This window comes from Notolepis coatsorum (genome assembly GCF_963971535.1).
Source record: "Notolepis coatsorum genome assembly, chromosome: 5".
Classification (NCBI taxonomy): domain Eukaryota; kingdom Metazoa; phylum Chordata; class Actinopteri; order Aulopiformes; family Paralepididae; genus Notolepis; species Notolepis coatsorum.
The window spans coordinates 107,977,086-108,002,348 of NC_140169.1; the positions used below are offsets into that span (position 1 = coordinate 107,977,086).

A 25,263-nucleotide genomic window follows, 5' to 3' on the forward strand; every position below is an offset into this window, starting at 1 on the left:
TGAGGCATTCGTTGTAAAGCTTTGGATAAAAGCTGTCATATAAATGCAGTCCATTTACCATTTAATTGGTGGATTCAAATAGAGCAATCAATGTGTGCGCTTGCCTGCATGTGGTGTGTGTGTGTGTGTGTGTGTGTGTGTGTGTGTGTGTGTGTGTGTGTGTGTGTGTGTGTGTGTGTGTGTGTGTGTGTGTGTGTGTGTGTGTGAAAATGTGTTTGTATCTGTGTGTGTGTGTGTGTGTGTGTTTCAAGAATCAAGAATCAAGAGGTTTATTTGTCACATACATACCAGGGCATGCAGTGAAATGCGGGTGGTCATGCCCGCATTGATTGTGCAAAATACAATAATAAAATAGGCATAGAAAAAATTCAATAGGTAAGACACAAGATATGCATGGTCAAAAAGACATGCTAAGTTCCTGAGAAACTGGTTCCTATATACACTACTATACAATATACAATTTACAATTATTAACTCTTAATGTATCTAAACTATACTATAGAGTACCTCCTTCCTTTAATTTGGAAGGGATTTGGGGAGGAAAGCGGCAACTGATGAAAAATGAGAAAAGGTATTTTCCATCTCAGCTGCTATCTCCTGTCCACACATCAATAACAGGAGGAGAGTTAGACACACCATCACTCTTCTCAAGAGACTGTTCCTCTCTGTTTTCCTCCCTCTCTCTCTTCTTCTCCCTCACTCTCTTTCTCCCCCTTTCTCTCGCTCTCTCTAATGGCTGGTTTATGGTTTTGCATGAAACTGCTATAGGGTGGTATGTATTATGTATGTAATGGTTAGTATAGCAGTTTGGACTATTTTGTAATCAAGGGGATTTGTGTGTGTATGTGTGTGTGTGTGTGCGGGTGTGTGTTTGCATTTGTGTGTAAGTGTACACTCACTGTAAGAAAAAAAGCTGCAAGAAAATGGTAAATGTCTGGCATCAATGGTTGCCAAATACTTACTGTCAAATTACAGTAAAATCAAATACATTTACAGCTCTCACCTCCATAGCCATGAAGTGCTTTGAGAAGCTAGTAAAGGGCTACATCTGCTCCTCCCTCCCCATCAACCTGGACCCCCTGCAATTTGCATACCGCCCCAACAGGTCCACGGAGGACGCCATAGCCCATGTGCTGCACACAGCAGCATCACACCTGGACAAGAGGCAGGGGAACTATGTGAGAATGCTATTCATCGACTACAGCTCAGCATTCAATACCATAGTCCCCTCCAAACTCATAGCCAAGCTCAGGGACCTGGGCTTGAACTATGACCTCTGCCAATGGGTCTTGGACTTCCTGACAGGCAGACCCCAGGTGGTGAGAGCAGGCAACTGCACCTCCTCATCCATCACCCTCAACATAGGGGCCCCCCAGGGCTGTGTGGCTCAGCTCAGCGGAATAACAACACAATCATCAAATTTGCTGACGACACAGTAGTGGTGGGCCTGATCTCTGCAAACGACGAGAGGGCCTACCTGGAAGAGGTCAAGGTCCTGGCGGGATGGTTAACCCGAGCCTGGAGACTGCGGACGAGACAGGCGCCAGAGGGGACAGCTGAACACAGCCGCCCCGGCGGAAGGGGCGCATGCTGGCGTTGTTGCATGACCAAGCCTCCATTTAAAAAACCCCACCCAGAGGGGTCGAGGCAGAGAAGGCTGACACGATTGGCAGACGTCATGAACGTGCAGGGGCACCCTCAACCGGTTAACCCGGCAGTTGACACTGCTCCAACACACCAGAGAACCAACCACCTAGTCGTTACCCTATGCGGTGGTTGGTCCCATAACCCCTCAGGAAAAAACTCCAAAACATACCTGCGGCACTGCCGCAGTACCCGTGTTTCAGTTTCCAACAGGGTTATCCCGGGTCTACGGGTCAACGAAAACATTACTTCGGACCGGGCCCGGTGATACGGGGAGCACAGGGTCCCCCGAGGAGGTCAAAGACCACTCCAACAGGCCCCTCTTCGCCTCCGGCCGCTTCCTATTCCCTGGTCGCACATATCCCTGGATTTTTATTTCTGGCCTTCCCCCGTCAGATGGGTTCACTACCCTTTTGGTGGTAGTGGACCGCTTCTCCAAGGCGGCCCACTTCATTCCCCTTCCCAAACGTCCCTCGGCTCGAGAGACGGCTGACCTGGTGGTGCAGCACGTCTTTCGGGTCCACAGGCTTCCAGTGGATATTGTGTCCGACCGGGGCCCTCAGTTCGCCTCCAGGTTCTGGAAGGCATTTGCCTCCAGCCTCCGCGCCTCTGTCAGCCTGTCGTCTGGGTTCCACCCGCAGTCCAACGCGCAGATGGAGCGCGTCAACCAGGATCTGGAGGGGGTTCTGAGGTGCTACGTTCTGTCCTCTCCCAGGACTGGAAACCCTACTGCCATTCTGGAGTACTTCACCCTGTTCTCTGTAATTAGCGCTGATTGACTGGGAGTTTTGCATTTATAGTAATCTCTTGTTCTCTGTCTGTTGTCGGATCTTCAACAGTGTTACTGGAAGCAGTCGTCCACGGGCAGAAGTGGGATATCTGGCCCGGTGTTATTGTTTAGTTTTGTTGTTATTTATTCTCATGGCTGAGAAGTCGTATTCTTACAATTGTTACTCTCAGTTGTAGCCTGGCTATCTTTATGTTATTTCTTGCTGCATATATATTATCGCTCTACGTGTTTCTGAAAATAAAAGGAACACCATATTTGAGAAGAGCAACACCATCTCCGCCTCCTTCTTGCCTTCTACAATTGGAACTCAACTCCTACCTGTAACGTAACAACTAAAGGTAATCGAAATATAACAAGTATAATATGACCTCTTTAAACCAAATGCTGTTTTTGAAATGGCTTGTTTCCATCATACAAACACATCCATCCATCCATGAAGTCACTCCACTTCGTATCCCTCCTCTCTCTCTGCCCCCCCCCCTTTCTCTCTCTCTCTCTCTCTCTCTCTCTCTCTCTGCCCCCCCTCTCTCTCTCTCTCTCTCTCTCTCTCTCTCTCTCTCTCTCTCTCTCTCTCTCTCTCTCTCTCTCTCTCGCTCTCTCTCTCACACACACGCACACACACACGCACGCACACACACACACACACACACACACAGTCGCTCACAAATGCAAGGATTCTCTCTCCGCACCTGACCGCTCCACTCCACACAAACACCCACAGCGCGCAGGGAGAGAGAGCGAGAGAGAGCGAGAGAGAGGAGGCACACCGCAACCGCCTCTCTCTACAGCTGTTCCACTTGTCTTTTTTTTTTTCTTTCTTTCTTGTTCTTCCACACGCAGCACCACCTCTGGATGACTTCTGAAGCTTGTTGGGTCATAACGCTCGGTTTGGCTAGTTGGTAACGTGGGGACGAAGGACGAGGAGCAGGACGGAGAGAGAGGGAGGGAGAGAGAGAGAGAGAGGACGAGGCGTTACTTTGTTTCTGAGGTAATTGACTGCTGCTCAGGTGGGGGCCTGGCTGGGGGACAGACTGGAACGTGAGAGGTGTAGCCTATAAAGCGATTAAGAGTTCTGTGTCAAATTGTGCTTATGTTCTGTTGCGCGCAATGATCTCTGTGTGTGTGCAACAATGCAGTTGTGAGAGGGAACTGCGAGGGAGAAATTGTTTCTCGTCAGTCTATCTATTTAGGCTTCGGTGCTGCCAGCAGTGTGTGTGTGTGCGTGTGTATTGAGGCTGAGTGGTCCCTGGGGGACGGATGGGCCACAAGCAGCTGATTTGGGTTTCCTGGATGGCAGGAGAGCGATAGAGAGAAACACTTTCTAACTGCTATTCTCTCTGCTTCTGTGCTATACTATGAGGTAATTTTTTTTTTTTTAACACCAGGTGTTGTAGTGGATATATTGTATTTTGCCATGTTGTTGTTGTTGTTGTTGGTGGTGTTGTTGGTGTTGTTGTTGTTGTTGTTGTTGTTTATAGGCATATGCTGGACACTGGTTTCTGTTTAACAAGTAGATATGGTTACAGTGGTGTAATTGATGATATTTCCTAATTGTATTGACATGTTACTGCCTTTCCCCAAACCCAATTATCCTAATCGAACTAAAATTACTCAAATGAATTATTGGTCACTATTTTTACATGAAAAACTGTTGTTAAATTTTTTTCATAGACTCTACTATATGCCATAATAGCTTGCATATAAACAGATGTTCTTTCTGCACTTTGCTACAGTAATCCATAACTATCAGCAGCAAGAAAGACACATCATTACTCAAAGTCAAATAGAATAGTCATGGGTGAAGAAAGGTTCCATAGACCATGTGGATGTGGCAGATCTTGTTGTTGACCACTCTAACATCAGTTTCGAAACACTATGCCAATAAAATACATAACTAAGACTAAAGAAATTCATAGCTCGATAATTATCTGGAATTTCGTTCCGATATCGATATGCACATCTGTTCACATAGGAAAAATCACAAGCTATATAATCCAGTTGCTGTTCATTGCATTGAGTGTGACATCAAATACAAAACTCTGTTATTGTAGAATAACAAATCCCCTCAAATATTGACGATCTCATTCTAAGAGAAATTCAAGCTAATAATGTGTTTGTTCCCATTCACCGAGATGACAGAATTGTGCACAATGATATCACAATATCATGACTTCATCACAATATGAGCCTGATACCAATCATACAATATCATTGAATTTATTGCCCGACCCTGACAAGACGGTACCATTATTTCCCTCATACTCATCATAAATACTGCAAAGCATCCAGATGGCACCATGTGTTCCTGCTAGGACGGAAATAAAACAACGTCAAATGCTGGGATGAGGCACATTGCACTGTGGGATGGAGGGATGGTCACATGACATAACTCTAGAACGCTGCCATATTTACGCACTTAGTCCATTCATTTACTTTCCCCTAATTTAGTTAATTAGCTACAACTGAGGTGATTTACAGTAGCTCAAAGCAAATGGTGCAGGGATGTATTAAAGGAGTTGTAAGTGGTATTTTCTTTTGTTAAAATATGTAGCTCTACATTCCAACAGCCATCACTGATTGAGTGTTTGGTCAGTAACATGGGTGAAAGTGGGGTCTAGATTATAGTGGCAAGAGACGGAAGGAAGCAATAAGACTGTTTGGATACACTCTTCCCTTCTTCTCCTCTCCTCTCCCCCCCTCATCTCCTCTCCTCCCCTCCCCTCTCCTCTCCCCCCTCTCATTTCCTCTCCGCTCCTCTCCAACCCTCTCCTCTCCGCTCCTCTTCTCTCCTCCTCCCCTTTCCTCTCCTCTCCTGCCCTCCCCTCTCATCTCTGCTCCTCTTCTCTCCTCACCTTTTCTCTCCTCCCCTCTCCTCTGATTTCCTCTCCTTTCTTCGCTTCTCTTCTCCTCCCTTCTCTTCATTCTCTCCATTTTTCCTCACCTCCTCATCTCTGTTCTCCTCTTCTCAGATACAATCTCCTCCCTTTTACCTCTCCTCTCTTCTCACGTCCTCTCAATATTCTGACAGGTGTCAGACCATCAGGCGCCAGTATAACACAGCGCTGCAGACCCAAGACAGCATCCACTGGCTGATCCCATCACTGAGAGAGAGATAGAGAGAGAGAGAGAGAGAGAGAGAGAGAGAGAGAGAGAGAGAGAGAGAGAGAGAGAGAGAGAGAGAGAGAGACAGAGAGAGATGTGTCATGTGTGTGTGTACTGTTGCACATACAGTATGTGACTATCTTTGTACCCAAGCATGCATTTGAGTGTCTGAGTTACACTGTGCTATAGTCTGGTTACGGTATGGAAATTACTTTGAAGATAATGCATGTTCTCTCCGTATTAAATATATTCATATTGTTTTATTCATTTTGTAACTTTTTTTAAACAGTTCATATGTGAGTCATGTAAGTAATCTGTCAGAGTTTATCAATATATCCATGGTCTTCAGCACCTCAGTGATTCCAGTTTTCTTGAAACCTCATGTCAGCATAAATAGGACATTCCATCTGCTCGCACAAGTAATGGCATATTCTATAATGATTCTCCATTCACCTCCATACACACTGTGTTATTCTAAGTCAACAATAGCCACAGCACCCCAAGGCCGTGACTGAGTGAAGGTGCGTGTGTGTTCCAGCTGTGATGCGCGGCGCGTGTGGCCTTATGGCTGAACAGTATCCATAACGCTTTGTGTCACACAGTGGGAGCCGCAGCTAATAGCGCCTTGAAAAGAGTGACCGAAAAGAAAAGACAGATGGCAAAGCAGGAAAGAGGGAGCGAGGAGAGAAAGAGATAGAGAGAAGAATGCTTAATATAACCCTTTCACTACCACACTACAGAAGGTTAACCCTTTCACTACCACCTTACAGACGGTTAACCCTTTGTCGTGGGCCAGTGAGAGGGTTAACCTTCTGTATTGTCGCAGTGAAAGGGTTAACCCGTTGGTAGTGTGGTAGTGAAAGGGTTCATGTGCCTCGTCCTTCAGCCTCGTAACACGTGGGACGGGCAGAGACGAAGAGAAACTAACCGCAGGGGGGAGACAGGAGGAAGACAGAGACAGCAGACGTGTCCACGTTATGTCCACATGGAATGATGGAAGACGAGGAGAAAGACTCAGTCATACGGTTCGACTACAGTCAAACGACTTTGTTGACTAATTGATTGGCTGATTTCATCGACAAATCTGCTTCAATTGTGTTTCCCAACATGCATTAGGACCTCTTTAAATCTAGTGCTCACCAGAGATGTGCACAACATTTATCAGGAAGTCGTTCATTTAACATGAAAAAAAAAGATTTAAAATAAGAATGACTAATAGACTAACAAGGTGTTGGTTGACTAAGACCTTAATGAACAATGAATCAACTAGGGCTGTACCGAATAGTTCGAAGCTTCATTCATAATGTTGATATTCGAATTCTAAATCAACATTCAAATTATTTTTTATAATATTTTTATTTTTATTATTTTAATTTGTAAAAAAGATTTATGTGTCTATTCATTATTTTTAAACCAATGGGGTTTTTCTTCACAGTTGCAGATAAAGATTAGGCTACACTAATATTATAGTATTATACTATTATAGTATATGACTCGTCAATATATATAGACGGCACCATCACTTTTGTACCAACCTTATTGGATTGTTTATGTTGACGAAACTGATAAGTTATATTCAGAGAAAGTTGATTTAATAAAAAATAAGACTAATTTAATCAGATTAATCACTTTATTCAAATTGAGGATTTTGTTCGAGGATATATAAAAATTTAAATAAAAAGATTACGGCATAAAATATGATGACAGACATTCGAAGCTTCATTCGAAAAATAGAAGCTTTGAATGTAAAAAAAAAAAAACGACATCCGGTACAGCCCTAGAATCAACTAATGGATGAAGAAAAGGCAGCCTTAACCCTTTCACTACCATACTACAAAGGGTTAAAGTAAAGAGCCCGTATGGCGGTTTGTGTGCATGTGTGTGTCATGCGTGTCGTGATGGGGAGGGGTGAGAGGGGGGTGCGTTGATAAACGCACATAAACCACCATGAGATATACTATCTAATACATGTTCTCTTCTCCCTCTCTCCCCCCCCCTCTCTCTCTCTCTTCTCTCCCTCTCTCTCTCTCTCTCTCTCTCTCTCTCTCTCTCTCTCTCTCTCTCTCTCTCTCTCTCTCTCTCTCAGCTCAGAGTCACACACAAGAGGAGACAGCGGAAGAGAGAGAACAGAGAACGACGGAGCAGGAAAGACTAACAGAGAAAGACTGAGCAATAGAGAGAGAGGGAGAGAGAGAAGACAGAGAACCAGAAACAGCAAAGAAGAAGAGAGAAAGAAGCAGCTATGGCTGAGGCACCGCAACAGCAGGAGCAGAGCGGGGTGGGGAGCAGCACAGAGATCATCACAGGGGCTGAGGAGGAGGTGACACACCCCGGGCAGGCAAGACAAACTGGACAGCCACAAGCCCCTGGCCAGCCGAAAGACTTTGGAAACCCAAATGACTCTGGCCAGCCTAAAGACTCTGGCCAGCCTAAAGACTCTGGCCAGCCTAAAGACTCTGGCCAGACTAAAGACTCTGCTCAGACTAAAGACTCTGACCAGACTAAAGACTCCAGCCAGACTAAAGACTCTGGCCAGAATAAAGACTCTGGACAGACTAAAGACTCTGGGCAGACTAAAGACTCCAGCCATACTAAAGACTCTGGGCAGACTAAAGACTCCAGCCAGACTAAAGGCTCTGGGCAGACTAAAGACTCTGGACAGACTAAAGACTCTGGGCAGACTAAAGACTCCAGCCAGACTAAAGACTCTGGCCAGACTAAAGACTCTGCTCAGACTAAAGACTCTGCTCAGACTAACGACTCTGCTCAGACTAAAGACTCTGGCCAGCATAAAGACTCTGGCCAGACTAAAGACTCTGGCCAGCCTAAAGACTCTGGCCAGCCTAAAGACTCTGGCCAGACTAAAGACTCTGGCCAGCCTAAAGACTCTGGCCAGACTAAAGACTCTGGCCAGCCTAAAGACTCTGGCCAGACTAAAGACTCTGGCCAGCCTAAAGACTCTGCTCAGACTAAAGACTCTGCTCAGACTAAAGACTCTGGCCAGCCTAAAGACTCTGGCCAGCCTAAAGACTCTGCTCAGACTAAAGACTCTGGCCAGCCTAAAGACTCTGCTCAGACTAAAGACTCTGGCCAGCCTAAAGACTCCAGCCAGACTAAAGACTCCGGCCAGCCTCAGCCTAAAGATCCCAGACAGACAAGAGACCCAGAACAGCCACATGAGACCGGTCAGGTAAAAGAGACCGGTCAGGTAAAAGAGACCGGTCAGTCGAAGGACACGGAATGGGTAAATGAGACTGGTCAGCCGAAAGAAACTGGCCAGCCCAAAGAGATTGGACATCGAAGGCCCCTGATGTCTATGCGATCCATGGGCAGTGTGGACCCAGAGGAGGACTCCCCGAACATGATAGTCTACAGAAAGGTAGGAGCACACTACTTAATTTCACCCCCATCACTCACACCTGCAGCCAATGAAAATGTGCTGCAGTGAAATTAGATATATTACACACAGTGTGTGTGTGTGTGTTTGTGTGTTTGTGTGTGTGCAATCAAGCATTTAAGTTGCTGTGTCTGGCAGGACAATAACTGACTACAAAGTCAGCGCCCCCTCAATGGGGAGCGACGACGCCTCTCTCGCGGACAAACTCAACTCTTTCTATGCTCGGTTTGGTGTAGACAGTGGCGCCGCTGGCTCAACGGCTAGTGACGTCACTGGCGCGCCGGCTGTTGTGGAGGGGGGGGGGGACGCAACCGCGGGGGGGCGGGGACGCTCTCTCGTTGTCGGAACACAGTGTGAGAAGAGCATTTATGCAGGTGAACACCAGGAAAGCGGCTGGCCCAGATGGTATAGCAGTCCGCGTTTAGACAGCGCGGCTGCGCGGGTGACCAAAACTACAAACTTGTCACACAGCAGCCATTGGCTGATACTGTAGTTCACGTAGCCCGCGAGATGAGTTGTTACAGAGCATTATTCTGCTTGGCTTATTTGGAATACTCAGTTAAGAGATAACATTGCAGTAGTTAATGTTTTAGCGCGACGTGGGTATATACACTGGTGGTGAGGTTTGCAAAGCATGTTAGACTACTTTTAATTCATAACGTTCCGTCGGGGCCACATCAAATATTCCACAAAAAAAGGGTTTCAAGTATTCCAAAAGAAAGTACAATCTTGCACATAGAAGCAGCTCGAGGTGCGTTGTTACAGAGCTGGTCCACGCTGCTATTATGAAATGACAATTGCGAAGCAGCCCAAAAAGCAGAAAAGTATGTAAGCTTTTCTTTTTCTCTATCTGAGAGAATGTCCGTGAATGTCCTCACGCAGGAGAAAGTTGGCGTGTGTGTTCGTGACACACACAAACACAACGACTGTAAAAAGTCGAGTCCCGTGGATATTATTGCAAGAGATAATTCATACATATTATGAAAAGCCAATCTATTGTTTAGAATTTGGATGGGGGGTAGCGAGTCTCTGATACCTCTCACCTCTGCAGGGTCTAACACCTATTCACAGCGCACACGCTTCTCTTGTGTGTGTGCGCGCGTGCGTGTATGTGCGTTTCGTGACGCGCTGTAGTTCTCTGGCAAACGGAGATAATTACAATCATACCATCTAGCAAGAATTAAACGTATTTACAAGTCGTATTACGTTTAGCAAGTAAGGAGATATATAGTACATGTCAAAGCACTCGAAATTGTAATTTTTCTATTTTTACAGATTTCTGAAAAGCGCGACTTCCAGAGCATTTATGAGTAATTCTAAATCCCTTTGTTCTCCGCCCACGGGTCCAAAAAGCCCCGTCAACCTCAGAGGGTTAAGTCCTGTGCCAACCAGCTAGCCCCTGTGTTCACCGCCATATTTAATCAATCCCTGGCGGAGTCAGTGGTCCCTGCCTGCTTCAAGATGTCTACCATCATCCCTGTACCGAAGAAACCCTCCCCAACATGTCTCAATGACTACAGACCGGTGGCACTCACCTCTGTGGTCATGAAATGTTTCGAGAGGCTGGTCAAGGATCACATTTGTGCCTCCCTCCCCAGTGCAGGGCTGTGCGTTAACTTTTTTTGCACATAGCACTGGTGCTACAGAGGTTGATAGTTTTGTAGCACTGGCCAAAATCTTGTAGCACAAGTATAAAACGTGTTATATTTGTAACAGTCACAAATGTGCCTATTGTATTTGTGTTATTTAGTTGCAGTCAGGGAACAAACTTAACCTTTTGACTTACCAGCCATTTGGCTGGTAGATTTAAAAAAGGCAGATTTTTTACCAGCCAAAAATTATAAATTGCTTTTTAGTATATCGCCATGTGTTATTATTACTATAATACTCTCATATGCTATTTTCAATTAATATCATAAACAAGGAATATTAGCATAATTTTGAGTGGACTGAAGGAATGAGTCAGCGTTAATAGTTTTAAATGCAAATAATTTATTGAAACATAGAAGTGGGGTCGGTTGGGACACACACACACACACACAATGGGGGACCCTGATGTAAACAAGACGAAAGTCTTTCTATGGTCTGCATCCCCTTAACAATTGTGTGTATTGAGCCGTACTGTATTGTACCCATTCTGCAATCTGTTAAATAAAGTTTTCATTCATTCACACTGTTTCAACTCACCACCACCCCCGCATCATCTAGTCTGTCTTCAAACTTCCACTCCTCTCGACACACACACACCCTTTCCCCAGTCCACACTGTCTCTATGGCTCTGCCTCTGATCAGGATTAGCTTGTTAGCTTATGCTAATGTAACGTTCATTTCGGGCGATGTGGGCATAAAGGAATGGCGATGATGCAAAGCGTGTTAGATGCATTTGACCCGTTGTGAGAAAAAAAAAACACCACAGACTTATTTCGGATCGCAAAATAGCCGCACTGCTGTGCAGCCCCGCTCGGCTGAGAGCAGAAGGCAGAAGCACGGTCTGGGTAACGTTCATTTCGGACTTTATGACGCGAGGATTGCAAAGCATGTTATATGCATTTGACCCGTTGCCGAATAAAACAGTAGGGATTTGTTTTGGGTCGCGACAACACTATCTACTAGCTCTGTTTCAATGTCCGCGTTCCAAACGCTGCTGAGACGAGTCCTGCAGTCACCTGCTGTGTTGTGAGCTGAGCCGAGCGGATATGAGTCACTGCTCAGATATGAGTCTGTGTCCTGGCTGTTAGTAGAACCAGGTTAACTGTGTCCTGGCTGTAGCATTGTAGAACCAGGTTAACTGTGTCCTGGCTGTAGTAGAACCAGGTTAACTGTGTCCTGGCTGTTGTAGAACCAGGTTAACTGTGTCCTGGCTGTAGTAGAACCAGGTTAACTGTGTCCTGGCTGTTAGTAGAACCAGGTTAACTGTGTCCTGGCTGTAGCAGTTTGGTTTGTTAGAACAGACTGTAATCTTATGCTTATGGCAGATCAATCAGCATGGATTGTCTGTAAACTTTAATACATGGCAGTTTGGTTTGTTAGAACAGACTGTAATCTTCACTTGCTTATGGCAGATCAATCAGCATGGATTGTCTGTAAACTTTCACTTGCTTATGGCAGATCAATCAGCATGGATTGTCTGTAAACTTTATGCATTGTTGTCACTTGCCATATCTTGCTATGCTCGCTCATGCCTGTATTTTTTATGTCCGTTCTATTTTATAATTTTTATTTTATTTTATTTTATTTTTATTTTACTATTTTTAAACTGAATCATTTTAAACTATTTTTACTATTTGTGTTACTGAAAACTGTAAGCGGAGAGCCTATTGGGATGCTAGATCCTAATGTGAAACACTGTGATTCTACCTGTCTATCTTTTTATGCTCGCTTATGCCTGTATTTTTTACTGTTGTGAAGCACTTTGAACTGCAACCTCTGTATGAAAAGTGCTATACAAATAAAGTTATTATTATTATTATTATTATTATTATTACTGCTCGCAACTCACGGGGATATTGTTCGCTAGGGATTATGGGATTTGTTGTTTGATATATGGAGTTTTACGCAGAAGGGACATTGTATTTAATCGCACAAGACTACAAGTACCAAGTGAAGCGGGCCATCGCGGGCCATCGCACCAGTGCTATTGAAGTCAATCCTTTCATCGCACAGACTGACGTCAGTGTCGCACGTGCGACATATATATCCCAGTGATATGGACCCTATGCAATTTGCATACAGGACAAACAGGTCCACTGACAACGCGGTCTCCCAGGTACTGCACAGCACCCTCTCTCACCTGGACCGCCAGAAGGGGGGCTATGTGAGACTGTTGTTCATTGACTACAGCTCAGCGTTCAACACCATAGTCCCCACCAGACTGGTGGACAAGCTGATCGAGCTGGGTCTGAGCTCCGCTCTGAGCGCCTGGGTACTGGACTTTCTGAGTGAAAGACCCCAGGCGGTCAGGGTGGGGGGTCAGACCTCCAACACCATCACCCTGAGCATCGGGTCCCCCCAGGGCTGTGTTCTGAGCCCCCTGCTGTACTCACTCTACACACACGATTGTGTGGCCAAGTTCAGCTCCAACTCCATAGTGAAGTTTGCAGACGACACAGTGGTGGTGGGGCTGATCTCGGACAACGACGAGAAGGCCTACCGGGAGGAGGTTGAGGTACTGGAACGCTGGTGCCAACTAGGGGTGTCGCGGTATGACATTTTCGCGGTTGTGTGTGTGGCTAATAGGGATGGGTACCTTTCACATTTGAACCGATACCGGTACCGGTACCTGTGAATCGATACCGGTACCCAACGGTACCTATTTTCGGTACTTTAGTCTCAAGAAATTTAATTTACCTACCTCAGTCGTAAAAAAAAATATCCAAACTTCAAATAACTACAATTTCGACAGTTTTCGGCTTGTCATTGCTCCGACTGCTTTGTTGTTGAATCAAGTCAAATCCTAGGTAAGCATATATTGTGCGTGTGAACGTTGACAGGAAAAAAAAAAAAGTAAAAAAAAAAGTAAAAAAAAGGTTAAAAGAAAAAATTTATAAACATTTTTTTTTTTTTTTTTTTCTCACTTGATTCGATACTCTGTAGTACCGACGTGTTTCGGTTCGTTTTTTTTTTTTTTTTTCATTTTTTATATTTTTTATTTTTTTTATACCTGTATATATTTTTTTATTATTAAGACATTCGAGTTTACCTGCGATTGTGATTAGAAAAAAAATCTAAGGTCGTAGGAGTCCCGAAACTATTTGAAACATGTTTGATAATCTATCCATTTGTCCCTCAACGTTCTGAAATGTGATAAAAGTAGTAGGGTGTTGCCTGCCCCTTTAATAGCGATGCATTGTGGGATATATGCCCTTCTCCTTACTTAAAACTAACGTTATTTGAGTGAACATTTAACGTTAATATAACACTATTTTAACGTTACGTGAATGCACATACATAGCTAGTTAAATATCACAACTTGTGTCATCATTGTTCATCATTGGGGAAACTAAGTGCTGCCTCTCCGCCGTCCCCGCTACACTCGGGACTACACTAACGTTATAAATAGCTAGCCTATAGCTAACATCACAGATAGCTAACGTTAGCCTATAACTAACGTCATAGATCCCAATCGAATGGAAAACAGGCTTAATGGTTACCATTCCAAAAAGAGGAAACCTCAGTGAATGCAACAACTGGAGAGGCATAATGCTCCTGTCCGTCCCTAGCAAGATTCTTTGTAGGATTATCTTAGATAGGATATAAGCAGCCTTAGATGATCAGTTGAGGAAAGAGCAAGCAGGTTTTTAGGAAGGATAAGTCATGCACAGACCATATTGCTACTTTAAGAATTATCATCGAGCAGTGTGTTGAGTGGCAAAACTCCTTGTACATGAATTTTGTAGACTTTGAAAAAGCCTTTGACAGCCTAGATAGGGAAGTGCTTTGGAAACTCCTATGTCACTATGGCCTACATTTACATTTAGTCATTTAGCTGACGCTTTTATCCAAAGCGACTTACAAGTTCTGTACGACAAGACAGCAAGAAGGGTACAACTCTATCAGCTGAGTAACAATGTTCATCAAAGTGTTGCGTGTTACAGTGTAGGTTAGTTTATTAGTGCATGACAGTAAGATTAGTTAGGGTTAGATATTATAATTTTTTTTAATTTTTTTTTTCATTATTTCAGATACTGGTTGAAGAAGTGCGTCTTTAGTCGATGGCGAAATATTGGACGGGATTCGGCTGTCCCCTCTAAGATCATCAACCTAATAAAGAACATGTATCAGGATTTCAATGGCCGGGTGATCTGCAAGGGCAAACTGTCAGACACCTTTGCCATCACAACAGGGGTGCGGCAGGGTTGTCTTCTTTCTCCTTTGATTTTCCTCATTGCCATTGACTGGATCATGAGACAAGAACAAGATCAGAACAAGATCAAGAACAACTGAAAATCAACGGACAGGAATCCAGTGGACCTTGTTTACCCAGCTCGAGGACCTGGATTTCACAGGCGACCTTGCACTAGTCTCTGAAAACCACACATGCAACAAAAGACAGATAGGTTACAGACTAACAGTGACCAGCTTGGACTCAAGATCAACACCGGAAAAACCAAGACCATGAGGTTAAATCCAAAAACACATGATCCAATCACACTGAGGGGAGAGGCCATAGAGGATGTGGAGCACTTCACCTACCTAGGGAGTAACATCAGCATGGATGGAGGAGCAGACAGGGACATAGAGGCAAAGCACAGGTAGCATTCAGGATACTCAGGCCAATCTGGTTGTCCAAGCAACTCTCAAACAACACCAAGCTACGGATCTTCAATATCAATGTGAAGACTGTCCTTATCTACAGCTCTGAAACGTGGAAGACTACCCGAGGGCCTCACAAGCAAGATCCAGGTGTTTGTCAACAAATGCATGCGCTACATCCTCAAGCTGTGGTGGCCCATCAAAACCACAAATGAAGAGCTGTGGAGGATAACCAACCAGGACAGCATAACCACCATCAAAAGTAGAAAGTGGAACTGGATAGGGCATACCCTTAGGAAGGACTCAAACAATATCACTAGACAGGCCTTCGACTACAACCCGCAGGGGAAGAGGAAAGCCGGTAGGCAGAGAAACACCTGGAGACGTTCCACACTCCAAGACCTAAAGAACATTGGAGTGAGCTGGCAAGAAGCAAAGGCCCTGGCGCAGAAGAGAGTGAGATGGAGAGCTCTGGTGGATGTCCTATGCCCCCCAACGGGGTAAAGAGGATTAAGTATGTATGTTCAACTTGTGAACAGTAAAATGAGCAGTGGAATGTTTCTCCACTGGCTCTTACAATGTGCACACTAAGCAATGTAAAAAAGAAATAAAACCAACAATATTTACCGTCATTTGCTGTGTTTGTGAAGTGTTTATTTATTTTCGGACATCACAATGCCTCATTGAGTCATGACTATAAATGTAAAACGTAATTGTTAATGATACAAATGTTGTATTTATTATTATTATAATTATTTAAAGTTCCCATGCATTATAAATGGCATTTTCCAGTGTTTAGCATTGTTTCCTAGCAATGGGGGATTATATCAATGTGGTCTGTGTCGTTAACCTCTTCTACCCGAGTACCGGTCCCGAAATGACATCTGGTCATAAATCAATATTTTTCAGACTGTTGTATAAAAGTAGCGATTTTTATTTCAAACGTATTCAAGTATAAACATCATAAACATGCCACAACAGCATGTAGAATGTATATTAAACGTTAGTTTAGCAATAGGTTAAAAGTGTTATTAGATAGATTTTACTTTTCGATTTGGTCAAGTCTATTTCGTGAGGGCGACCATTTTGGATATTTTGAACCATGGGAATTGTAGTTTTTTTGCGGCCATTTTGTAGCAGACTTCCACAGGTCTGGTTCTGCGTTGGAATTTTGGAAAACTACACTTCCCTTAAAGTTCTATGGGGTTCAAGGTTCAGAGTTCTGTATGAATTATTTCAATAACTGTTATTATTTGGGATAATAAGCCACAAAAGGTAACGTTTTTGACAAATATTGAAAGGCAGTTAGTTTCTCTTCCCTATTGTTAACATGTAGGAACAATTAGATCTGAAATTAGTTTCAAAACGGTTGCACTGTGGGGAAAATAAAAAAGTACAGTAGATTTCATTATCTGTTCTTATGCATGCCTGGTGATACTAAATCCAAATTGAACTCGGGCATTTTAAAGATAATATATGTATATATATATATAAATGTGCGAATTGGCTATAATAAGGTAATTTATAAGCCTCCTATTCTATATTCTATAATAATATTTCAAATTGCATTGGTCCAGATGGTTCAGTACTGTATCTACAGAACCTTCTGTTTAATCATCTTCCCTTTATTCATTTCCTTAGATTTTTTGTACACATGATCTCAAGAAGGTACTGAACGAGATCAGTGGCAGTTTTTAATGTTTGGTCGTTACATTTACATTACATTTACATTTAGTCATTTAGCTGACGCTTTTATCCAAAGCGACTTACAAGTTCTGTACGACAAGCCATCAGGAAGGGCACAACTCTATCAGCTGAGTAACAATGTTCATCAAAGTGTTGAGTGCTATAGTGTAGGTTAGTTTATTAGGACAAGTGCATGACAGTACGGTTAGTTAGGGTTAGATATATATATATATATTTTTTTAATTCAGATAATGGTTGAAGAAGTGCGTCTTTAGTTGACGGCGAAAGATTGGACGTGATTCGGCTGTCCTAACTGGGGTGGGTAGTTCATTCCACCATTGTGGGGCTAGGACTGAGAATAGGCGACTTCTCTTCGATGACCCTCCCGGAGCTTGGATAGGTGTAGGTCTGAGGCGGCCAGAAGATGCAGAGCGTAGGGGTCTTGAGGGTGTGTAGTTAGAGACCATTGACCGGAGGTAGGCGGGAGCGGTTCCCTTTGCCGCACGGTATGCTAGGTCGAGGGCCTTGAAGCGGATTCGTGCAGCAATGGGGAGCCAGTGCAGGTCCCTAAGAAGTGGGGTGACATGGGCCGACTATGGTAGGTTTGAGATCAGGCGGGCCGCTGCGTTCTGAATGAGTTGAAGAGGCTTAGTGGCAGTGGCCGGGAGGCCAGCGAGCAGTGCATTGCAGTAGTTATTAGCATGGTGTTATTCACTGTCAAAGATGCAAAGAAAAATCATAATTCATATTCTCCTTTGTTTCATCACAATTTAAGCAAGCCTAGTAACAATATTTCGGACACTGTGAATACATTCCCTGAGGTCCATAGATGTCCCTAGATACCAATAATATGCAAATTGACCTTGTAGAAGTGGAGCAATATTCCATTTACCTAGGTATATATTTTAGGCGGATTTTCAGAAAATATTCCACGGGTGGAAGAGGTTAATTATCATATTGACTCATCAGTCTAGTCTCGAGTTCACGAGATCTTCCCTCACTCAACTAAGCCGTTCTAATTTGACAGTATTGTTGATGTGAATAAGGTACTGATTTGCATATCTCCGCCCCCTCAACAGCAGAGCGAGTGGAAATACCTTCACTTCCTCAAAGTGAAGCGAGGCAGAGAACAAGCGAGCGAGAGAGAGGGAGAGGGAGAGAGAGAGGAGCTTCTGTCGTGGAAACAAACACACGCATTTTACACACAACCTGACGGGCGTCGCAGGGAAACAAACACACACGCATTTTACACACAACCTGACGCGCGGGGCTTCTCCCTGGTAGAGAGAGAGAGAGAGACCGCGGCGCAGGAGTGTGTGAAACACAAACACACACGCATTTTACACACAACCTGATGTGCGGGGCTTCTCCCTGGTATTCGGATCAGTGCAATAATATTCACAGAGGTATATATTGTCATTTGAAACAAGTTACCAATGCATTGTCCTGTGGGATTATGCCCCCCCGCGGTGAAATTAATTAGTATCCCCATCAATCTCTCTATCTCTCTCTCTGTCTGCCAGTCGCAGACTGTGTGGGTGACTGTCACTCAAAGCACTTATGGGCGGAGCCCAGCACAAACAGCATGAAATCCTGAGGTCGAATTTTTTTTTGCTTTTGAGTACTTGATTAAAAATATAAAACAATGAATTATTTTGAAAAAAACGTTACAGATGTGTTCCATAGACTCACAGGAATTGTGTAAAGTTGCCCAAATAGTGCAAGGAATAGCAATGCATGGGACCTTTAATTCCGAGGATGTCTGTAGAATTGACGTGAATGTAATCACCAATGATTTCTCCTAAATGAAGCCCTTAACACAGACGTGTTTGCCTGCCATGCGTTGAACGCCAAGAACGGCGAAAGCCGTTTTTGAAATCAATATTTCATTTTTTCGCCATGGCATTCATAATTCATCCAGCCAACCTCCGACCCTGCCCCCCCTTTCCTCCACGCATGATGAAGCATAATGTATACCGATCATATACATTTGAATTTTTTAATATAGCGTGTATAGGAAAGAAACGGCAATCGATAATCTATCATATGCGTTTGGGCCTATAACTAGCGTTTTTGGAATTACAGCAGAAAAGCTTATAAACATACTTATATTCAAGACGGTATTAACACAACAATGTATGAATGAAAAAATATAACTTTCCCACATCCGGAACGATAGATAATCGATGTTGAATGGGCCATAGTAATGTCAATATAGCAATACAATTTGAAAAGTTATAGCCCTGCAAAGAAGGTAAACATCTCCATCGGCTTTCAACGGTGGCAGACTGGGTACTTTGATGTGTACAATGGCTGGCAGTCAATGTGTTAAGAACACAGGCGCACACCAGTCTGTCCTATTTACAACTGCCTTTCTGCGTTCGTAATAGAATAGAATAGAAATACTTTATTCATCCCGAGAAAAATTTGGCACTACAAATCGCTCACAGTAAACAGTAAACATTTAGGTAGACAAAAACAAAAAGTCACGAATAAGAATAAAAATAAGCCTAAGAATAAAATATGGTCCGGGATATACATTTCCTATGTTACATTCTAATATAAGATATACTAATATAAAATGTCCTATGTTACATTCTAATATAAAATATACAGTAAGTGTAAGTGTCGTTCTAAAAGTAAAAGTAAAAGTCCAGGAAGATAGTACTGTCACCCTGTGCTCAGTGATGCAGTGAGGCACAGTGATGCATTATAAAGTCTGATGGCTGTTGGAATGAAGGACTTCCTGTGCCGTTCAGTGCTACATCTTGGGAGTCTTAGTCTAGCACTGAACATGCTTCTTCTGTCAGCCAAGTCTGTGTATAGTGGGTGGCATGGAGCAAGGCTCCTCCTCTCCGCCACCACCGCTAGAGAGTCTAGCTCCACCCCCACCACGTTACTGGCCTTCCTGACCAGCTTATCCAGCCTGTTTGCGTCCCCCGCTCTCAGTCCGCTGCCCCAGCAGGTCACAGCATACAAGAAGGCGCCCGCCACCACCGACTCGTAGAACATCCTCAACATCCTTGTAAATCCTGTTTGTCCAAAAATAAACCGTTGAATCAATAACTGGAGTTACAAAGAAATTTGTTTGTAACTATCTCGTAAGTTGGTTCGAGCATGAGGTCCATTGTTTGTCTGAATAAACTCTGCAGACATTTCATACCATGATCCATCTACACCAACCCTGCCTCTGTCTCTCTCTCTCTCTCTCTCTCTCTCTCTCTCTCTCTCTCTCTCTCTCTCTCTCTCTCTCTCTCTCTCTCTCTCTCTGTCTCTATATCTCCCTCTGTCTATCTATCTCTCTGTCTATCTCTCTCACACACACTCTATCTTTCTTTCAGTGTGAGTGTGTCCCTCTCTCTCTTTCAGCCTCTCTCACCCCATCATCTATCTCTATGCCACCCCCACCCTCTCTCTCCCTCCCTCTCTCTTTCTCTCTTTCTCTCTCCCTCCCTACCCCCTCTCCCTCTATCTTTCTCTCTCTCCCTCCCTCCCTCCCTCCCTCCCCCCTCCATCTCTCCCTCCCTCCCTCCCTACCCCTCTCTCTCTGTCTCTCTCTCCCTCCATACCCTCTCTCTCTCCTTCTCTCTCCCTCACCAGTAAGATAGTTGGCGAGAGAGGGACATCAAGGTGTATATCAGACACACACACAGAAACATGCACGCGCACACACACACACACACACACACACACACACACACACACACACACACACACACACACACACACACACACACACACACACACACACACACACACACACACACACACACATCCCTGGGCACCAGATGGACCTTTCCACACCTCTCACATCCAGAGGTCCAGGGGCTTCTCTCACGACACATGGCGTCTTCAAAATACTAAAGATCACTTCAGATCAGCAGACCCTGTGCATGTGCATGTGCTGTTATGTGACTGTTATGTGGCTGTTATTCTATCAAATGGAATCTACCATGAAATGAGACATGAGAGAGAATGGCGAGGAAGATGGAGAGACAGAGAGGGAGAGGAGGAGAGACGGAGGTGGGAGCCGTTCCCTTTGCTGCACGATATGCCAGGTCAAGGATCTGGAGGCCAGGGATGGGTACAGAATCCGGTAATTTTAAGGGTATCGACTGAATCACGTTGGTACTACCGAGTACCAATTCACGTGAGATCCGCCGGTGCCACATTTCGGTATTGCAAAAAAATATATATATTGTGACGAGCCTGGTGTTGTTCAAGCTCGACACGGACCAAAACAAACAATTTCAATGTCCACACAAGCATAATTTCAATAAATAAATGATATTTATTGTTTATCAGCACAAGTCCAAATTGGCAATAGGGTAATCCAAAAACAGTCCAGGGTCAAAACACGTATCAGGCTCTCGTACAAAAGAAAGGATTGTTCAATACTCAGAGTTGTCTTCCGGTCCAGGGTCAGTACACAAGGGGGTTTCTCAGCCAGTCTAGGGTCCAGTACACAATGAACACCTTCTCGCCTTCACCTCTCGTCTCACTACCTCTCACCTCGCACAACTCCGTCAACAATAATCTCTCTCAATACCTCGCTCCTAACTCACTTCCTCTCAACTCAACTCTATCTGTCCTAGTGTATTATAGTGTGTGTGTCTGGTGTGTGTGTGCGTGTGGGATGTGGGTGCTCTAATGGTGCACAGGTGTGTTCTATCAGTACTAATCAGCTGCCTAATTGCTTCCACTCCTCCAGTGGCAGTAGTATCTCCCATGCTTCACATATCCATGAGACGGGGGTGATATCTGCCACAATATATATTATTATATATATATATTATTATAATTCTTTTTTATAACTTTCTTTTTTTAAGTCCGATGACGTCAACGCTTCATTTACCGCGAAACGAAACTAGATGCAGACAACGCTCACTGCAATATTATATATTATGTATATATTAAACAAATTGTTCTAAATAAATAATAATGATAATAAATTATTTGAAGTTTGGATAATTTTTTTTACAACTGAGGTAGGTAGATAAAATTTGTTGAGACTAAAGTACATAAAAAAGGTAACGTTGGGTAGGGATGCCCCGATCGATCGGCCAGTGATCGGTATCGGCCGATATTCAGTATAAATATGAGATTGGGGAATTCCGATAATGCGTTCTAGTCCCCGATTGCGAAAACCGATCGATGACGCCCGTGAAAAACATGATCCAATTCTCAGCGGAGTTCTCGCTCGCTGTCTTCTCTCAGGCACACACACGCTGCTGCTGCAGTGCACGTCTTGCCCCTCCCCCTCACAGACCCGTCTTGTCAACAAACCCTCTGGCAAGAGTCGAGTGCAGCTCCTCTTTCAACATAACTGAAGCATTAAACAAAATGGCCCAGTAAACTATTCACTTTAGTTTAATACATGAGGCATTGTCTAATGTTATCTAGCTGGCTAGCTACTGATAGCTCCTGATATCAACGTCTGATATCATCATTGGCATTCGTTTTCGCAGCTGTTGGCTAGCGTTGGCTAACTAGCTATCGTTCCGTTGGCTAATGTTAGCTACCTAGCTAACGTTACTGTTTAAACAAAATGGCCCAGGAAACTATTCACTTTAGTTTAATACATGAGGCGTTGTCTAACGTTATCTAGCTGGCTAGCAGTAGCTCCTGATAACATCATTGGCATTGGCATTTTTGCAGCTGTTGGCTAACTAGCTATCGTTCATAGCTGTAACTGAACGCCTAGGATGCTAGCCTTATGTGATCTTATGAGTTTCAGTTCATAGGAAAATACTTTGACTATAATTGTCAGAAGTAAATTAACTTAGATACTGTTATGCTTAACACCCAGTACTATTCACTTTACTTAATTTCTAAGATTAGATTAGATAATTTAGTCCGGACTTTGAGAATGCCTGTGTTAGACCTACAGTATAATACTGCCAGCTGCTATAAGAAAACCAAAAACGATCGGTATCGGCAGTGCATCGGCCGATATGGCTCATAGACGTTCGGTGATCGGTATCGGTGGCAAAAAAACGTGATCGGGGCATCCCTACCGCACAGAGGCCACAATGCTCATTCCCACGGCGGCGTGATCTAAAATGTGCTCTGTGTAAAGCCGTGTCAGATGAACCAAAGGAGATGCCCAATGTGTGACACGTTACAGGTGGGGCCCTCTGTGAGAAAATACAATTAACCTGTATGCGGTGCAGACAGGCTGACGATGATGAATCTGCCCATTAAGGAGAACATACCCCACAGGAGTCAGGCATGTACATGAGGCGCACACACACACACGCACACACGCGCAAACACACACGCAAACACACACGCAAACACACACGCAAACACACACACGCAAACACACACACGCAAACACACACACACACACACACCTGAATAACTTCACTGGAGAACCACAGTGGCAGCAGACCTTCCAACTCAGTGCAATCAAGCAGATGCACAGGCTAGCAGGGTGCCGACTGGAAAGGACACCCACAGAATGAAAATGAGAACAAATGGAAATCCACCCCAGAATGTTCCCCCTGTCCAATCCAGAGGAGGTTCTCCTGACACGCACACATCTTTGAGAGCAGCACAAAAAAAAAAGGCTCCATTCATATGAATTGTGTGGGTTCTTGTTTATATTCTGATCCATGATGCCATCGTTAATCATCTCGCCCCTCCTGGGCCTGGGGAGTAATGCAAATGTTTCTCTGAATTCGCTGTCCGTGGTACTTTTGAAAGTAGCATAATAAGGACCCAAAATTCTGTTCCATCTGAATTAATAGACGTTGGAAAACGTTTAGCTTTGCCGGTAACTGATGGCTTCTGCTGATTCATACTTCTTTTTCTCCACGGTTGCTTCCTGAGATTAAACCATCGGAAAAGGGAGCAGGTGAGGCTGATTTTAGGCCTGGGAACACGAGGCAATTAGGATGAGGAGTGATGCGGGTCTTCCACCGGCCCTGCGTCTGGGGAGCCATTTATCCGGAAGACCGATAGTATGTCTCTCTCTGTCTGTTTTTCCTCTCTTCCTCTCTCGCTCCCTGTCTCTGCTTCACTCCTTCTCTCTCTTTCTCTCTCTCTCTACCGGTCTCTCTCTCTCACTCTTTCTCTGTCACCCACTTTGACCCCTCTCTCTACCTCTCTCTTCCTTTACCTTCTTCCCTCAGCCCCCCCTCCCATCTCCCACCTCCCACCTTCCTCAGCTGTCTCTTGTAGTGATGTGACGATTCATCGATTTGCATCGGTGCGCCGGCATGCACGTTCACGATGCGCGTGCACCGGTGGAATACGTGCGCACCGGCTAGAACTCAGGTTGAACTCGCGATGCATCTTGTTGTAGCGTCTTTGCGTCGGTCAAAACCGATGCATTAATATAATTTCCTCTCATCCACTTCTGTCAGCAGTGCACTGTGACTGCACACAGCTGATACTATACTACTAATACAGAAGGCGAGAGCCGCGTCACAGTTAACAACAACAAACAGTGGAAGTCGAGGACATGAATAGAATTGGGCTTCCTCTGGCTAACGCTAAACTAAACTACAGTGTCTAACTAACTAACTAACTAACGCAACACCAGTTCCATTAGTGAGGAGGGGGGGGGGTATATTGAAGACGCTTGACAACAGGTTCAAAGATAACTTCACATTTATTGGCTATTGGTTTCTTTATATCGCTTCATGCAGCAGGCTATCCAGGCTGGCTCCGTGTGTGTTCTGTTGACATCCGATCCTAGCCTAGTGTGTGACATCATCAACTACGCGACTCAGACGGGCTCTCTCTCTCTCTCTCTCTCTCTCTCTCTCTCTCTCTCTCTCTCTCTCTCTCTCTCTCTCTCTCTCTCTGTTCAATGATTTAACGTGGCCAAACGTTACAATATAAATAATACTAATTGGATAGTTGATGATAAACATTTAATTTCATTATCTGAAATATTATAAAATCATTTAAGTCTGCTATAAGCCATTATCCCTTTGTGTATGATTATTATTGTCTCACAGTAGTACATTGTGTGTGTGTTTTTAGCAAGTGGATAGAAAAGACAGTTTATGCAAAAGTCTTCTTAGGCACCCAAGAGTTTTTATATAAATTGTCTTACAGTAGATTATTTTATTTTTAATAATAATATAAGCTGCATATAAGGAATACAACCAAATCCTCTGTCATACCATAAAATTGTATCATTATTTTGCATCGTGTTGAATCGCATCGTATCGCCCCGAATCGCATTATGTTGAATAAAATCGTATCGAATCGTATCGTATCTCAACAGGGGGTGAATCGTATCGCATTGCATCGCCCGGTGCTTCAAATGTATCGTTAATGTATCGTATCGTTGGCACCGTATCGAGATGCGCATCGCATCGGCCTCGTGATGGAGATGCACATCCCTAGTCTCTTGGCTGGCAGGAGACATGGCTTA

General features: G+C 44.1%; 1 protein-coding gene across 1 annotated transcript in view; it reads left to right on the forward strand.

Annotated features, from left to right (window-relative positions):
- Window positions 1–7,778: 7,778 nt before the first annotated feature.
- Window positions 7,779–25,263, forward strand: part of rgs6 (regulator of G protein signaling 6) — a gene marked incomplete at its 5' end in the record, with an annotated part of 260,843 nt that continues 243,358 nt past the window's right edge. Inside the window, one exon of the mRNA XM_084314216.1 lies at window positions 7,779–8,915. Within this exon, the coding sequence (XP_084170342.1) occupies window positions 7,779–8,915 (1,137 nt within the window). The remainder of the gene's footprint in view (window positions 8,916–25,263) is intronic.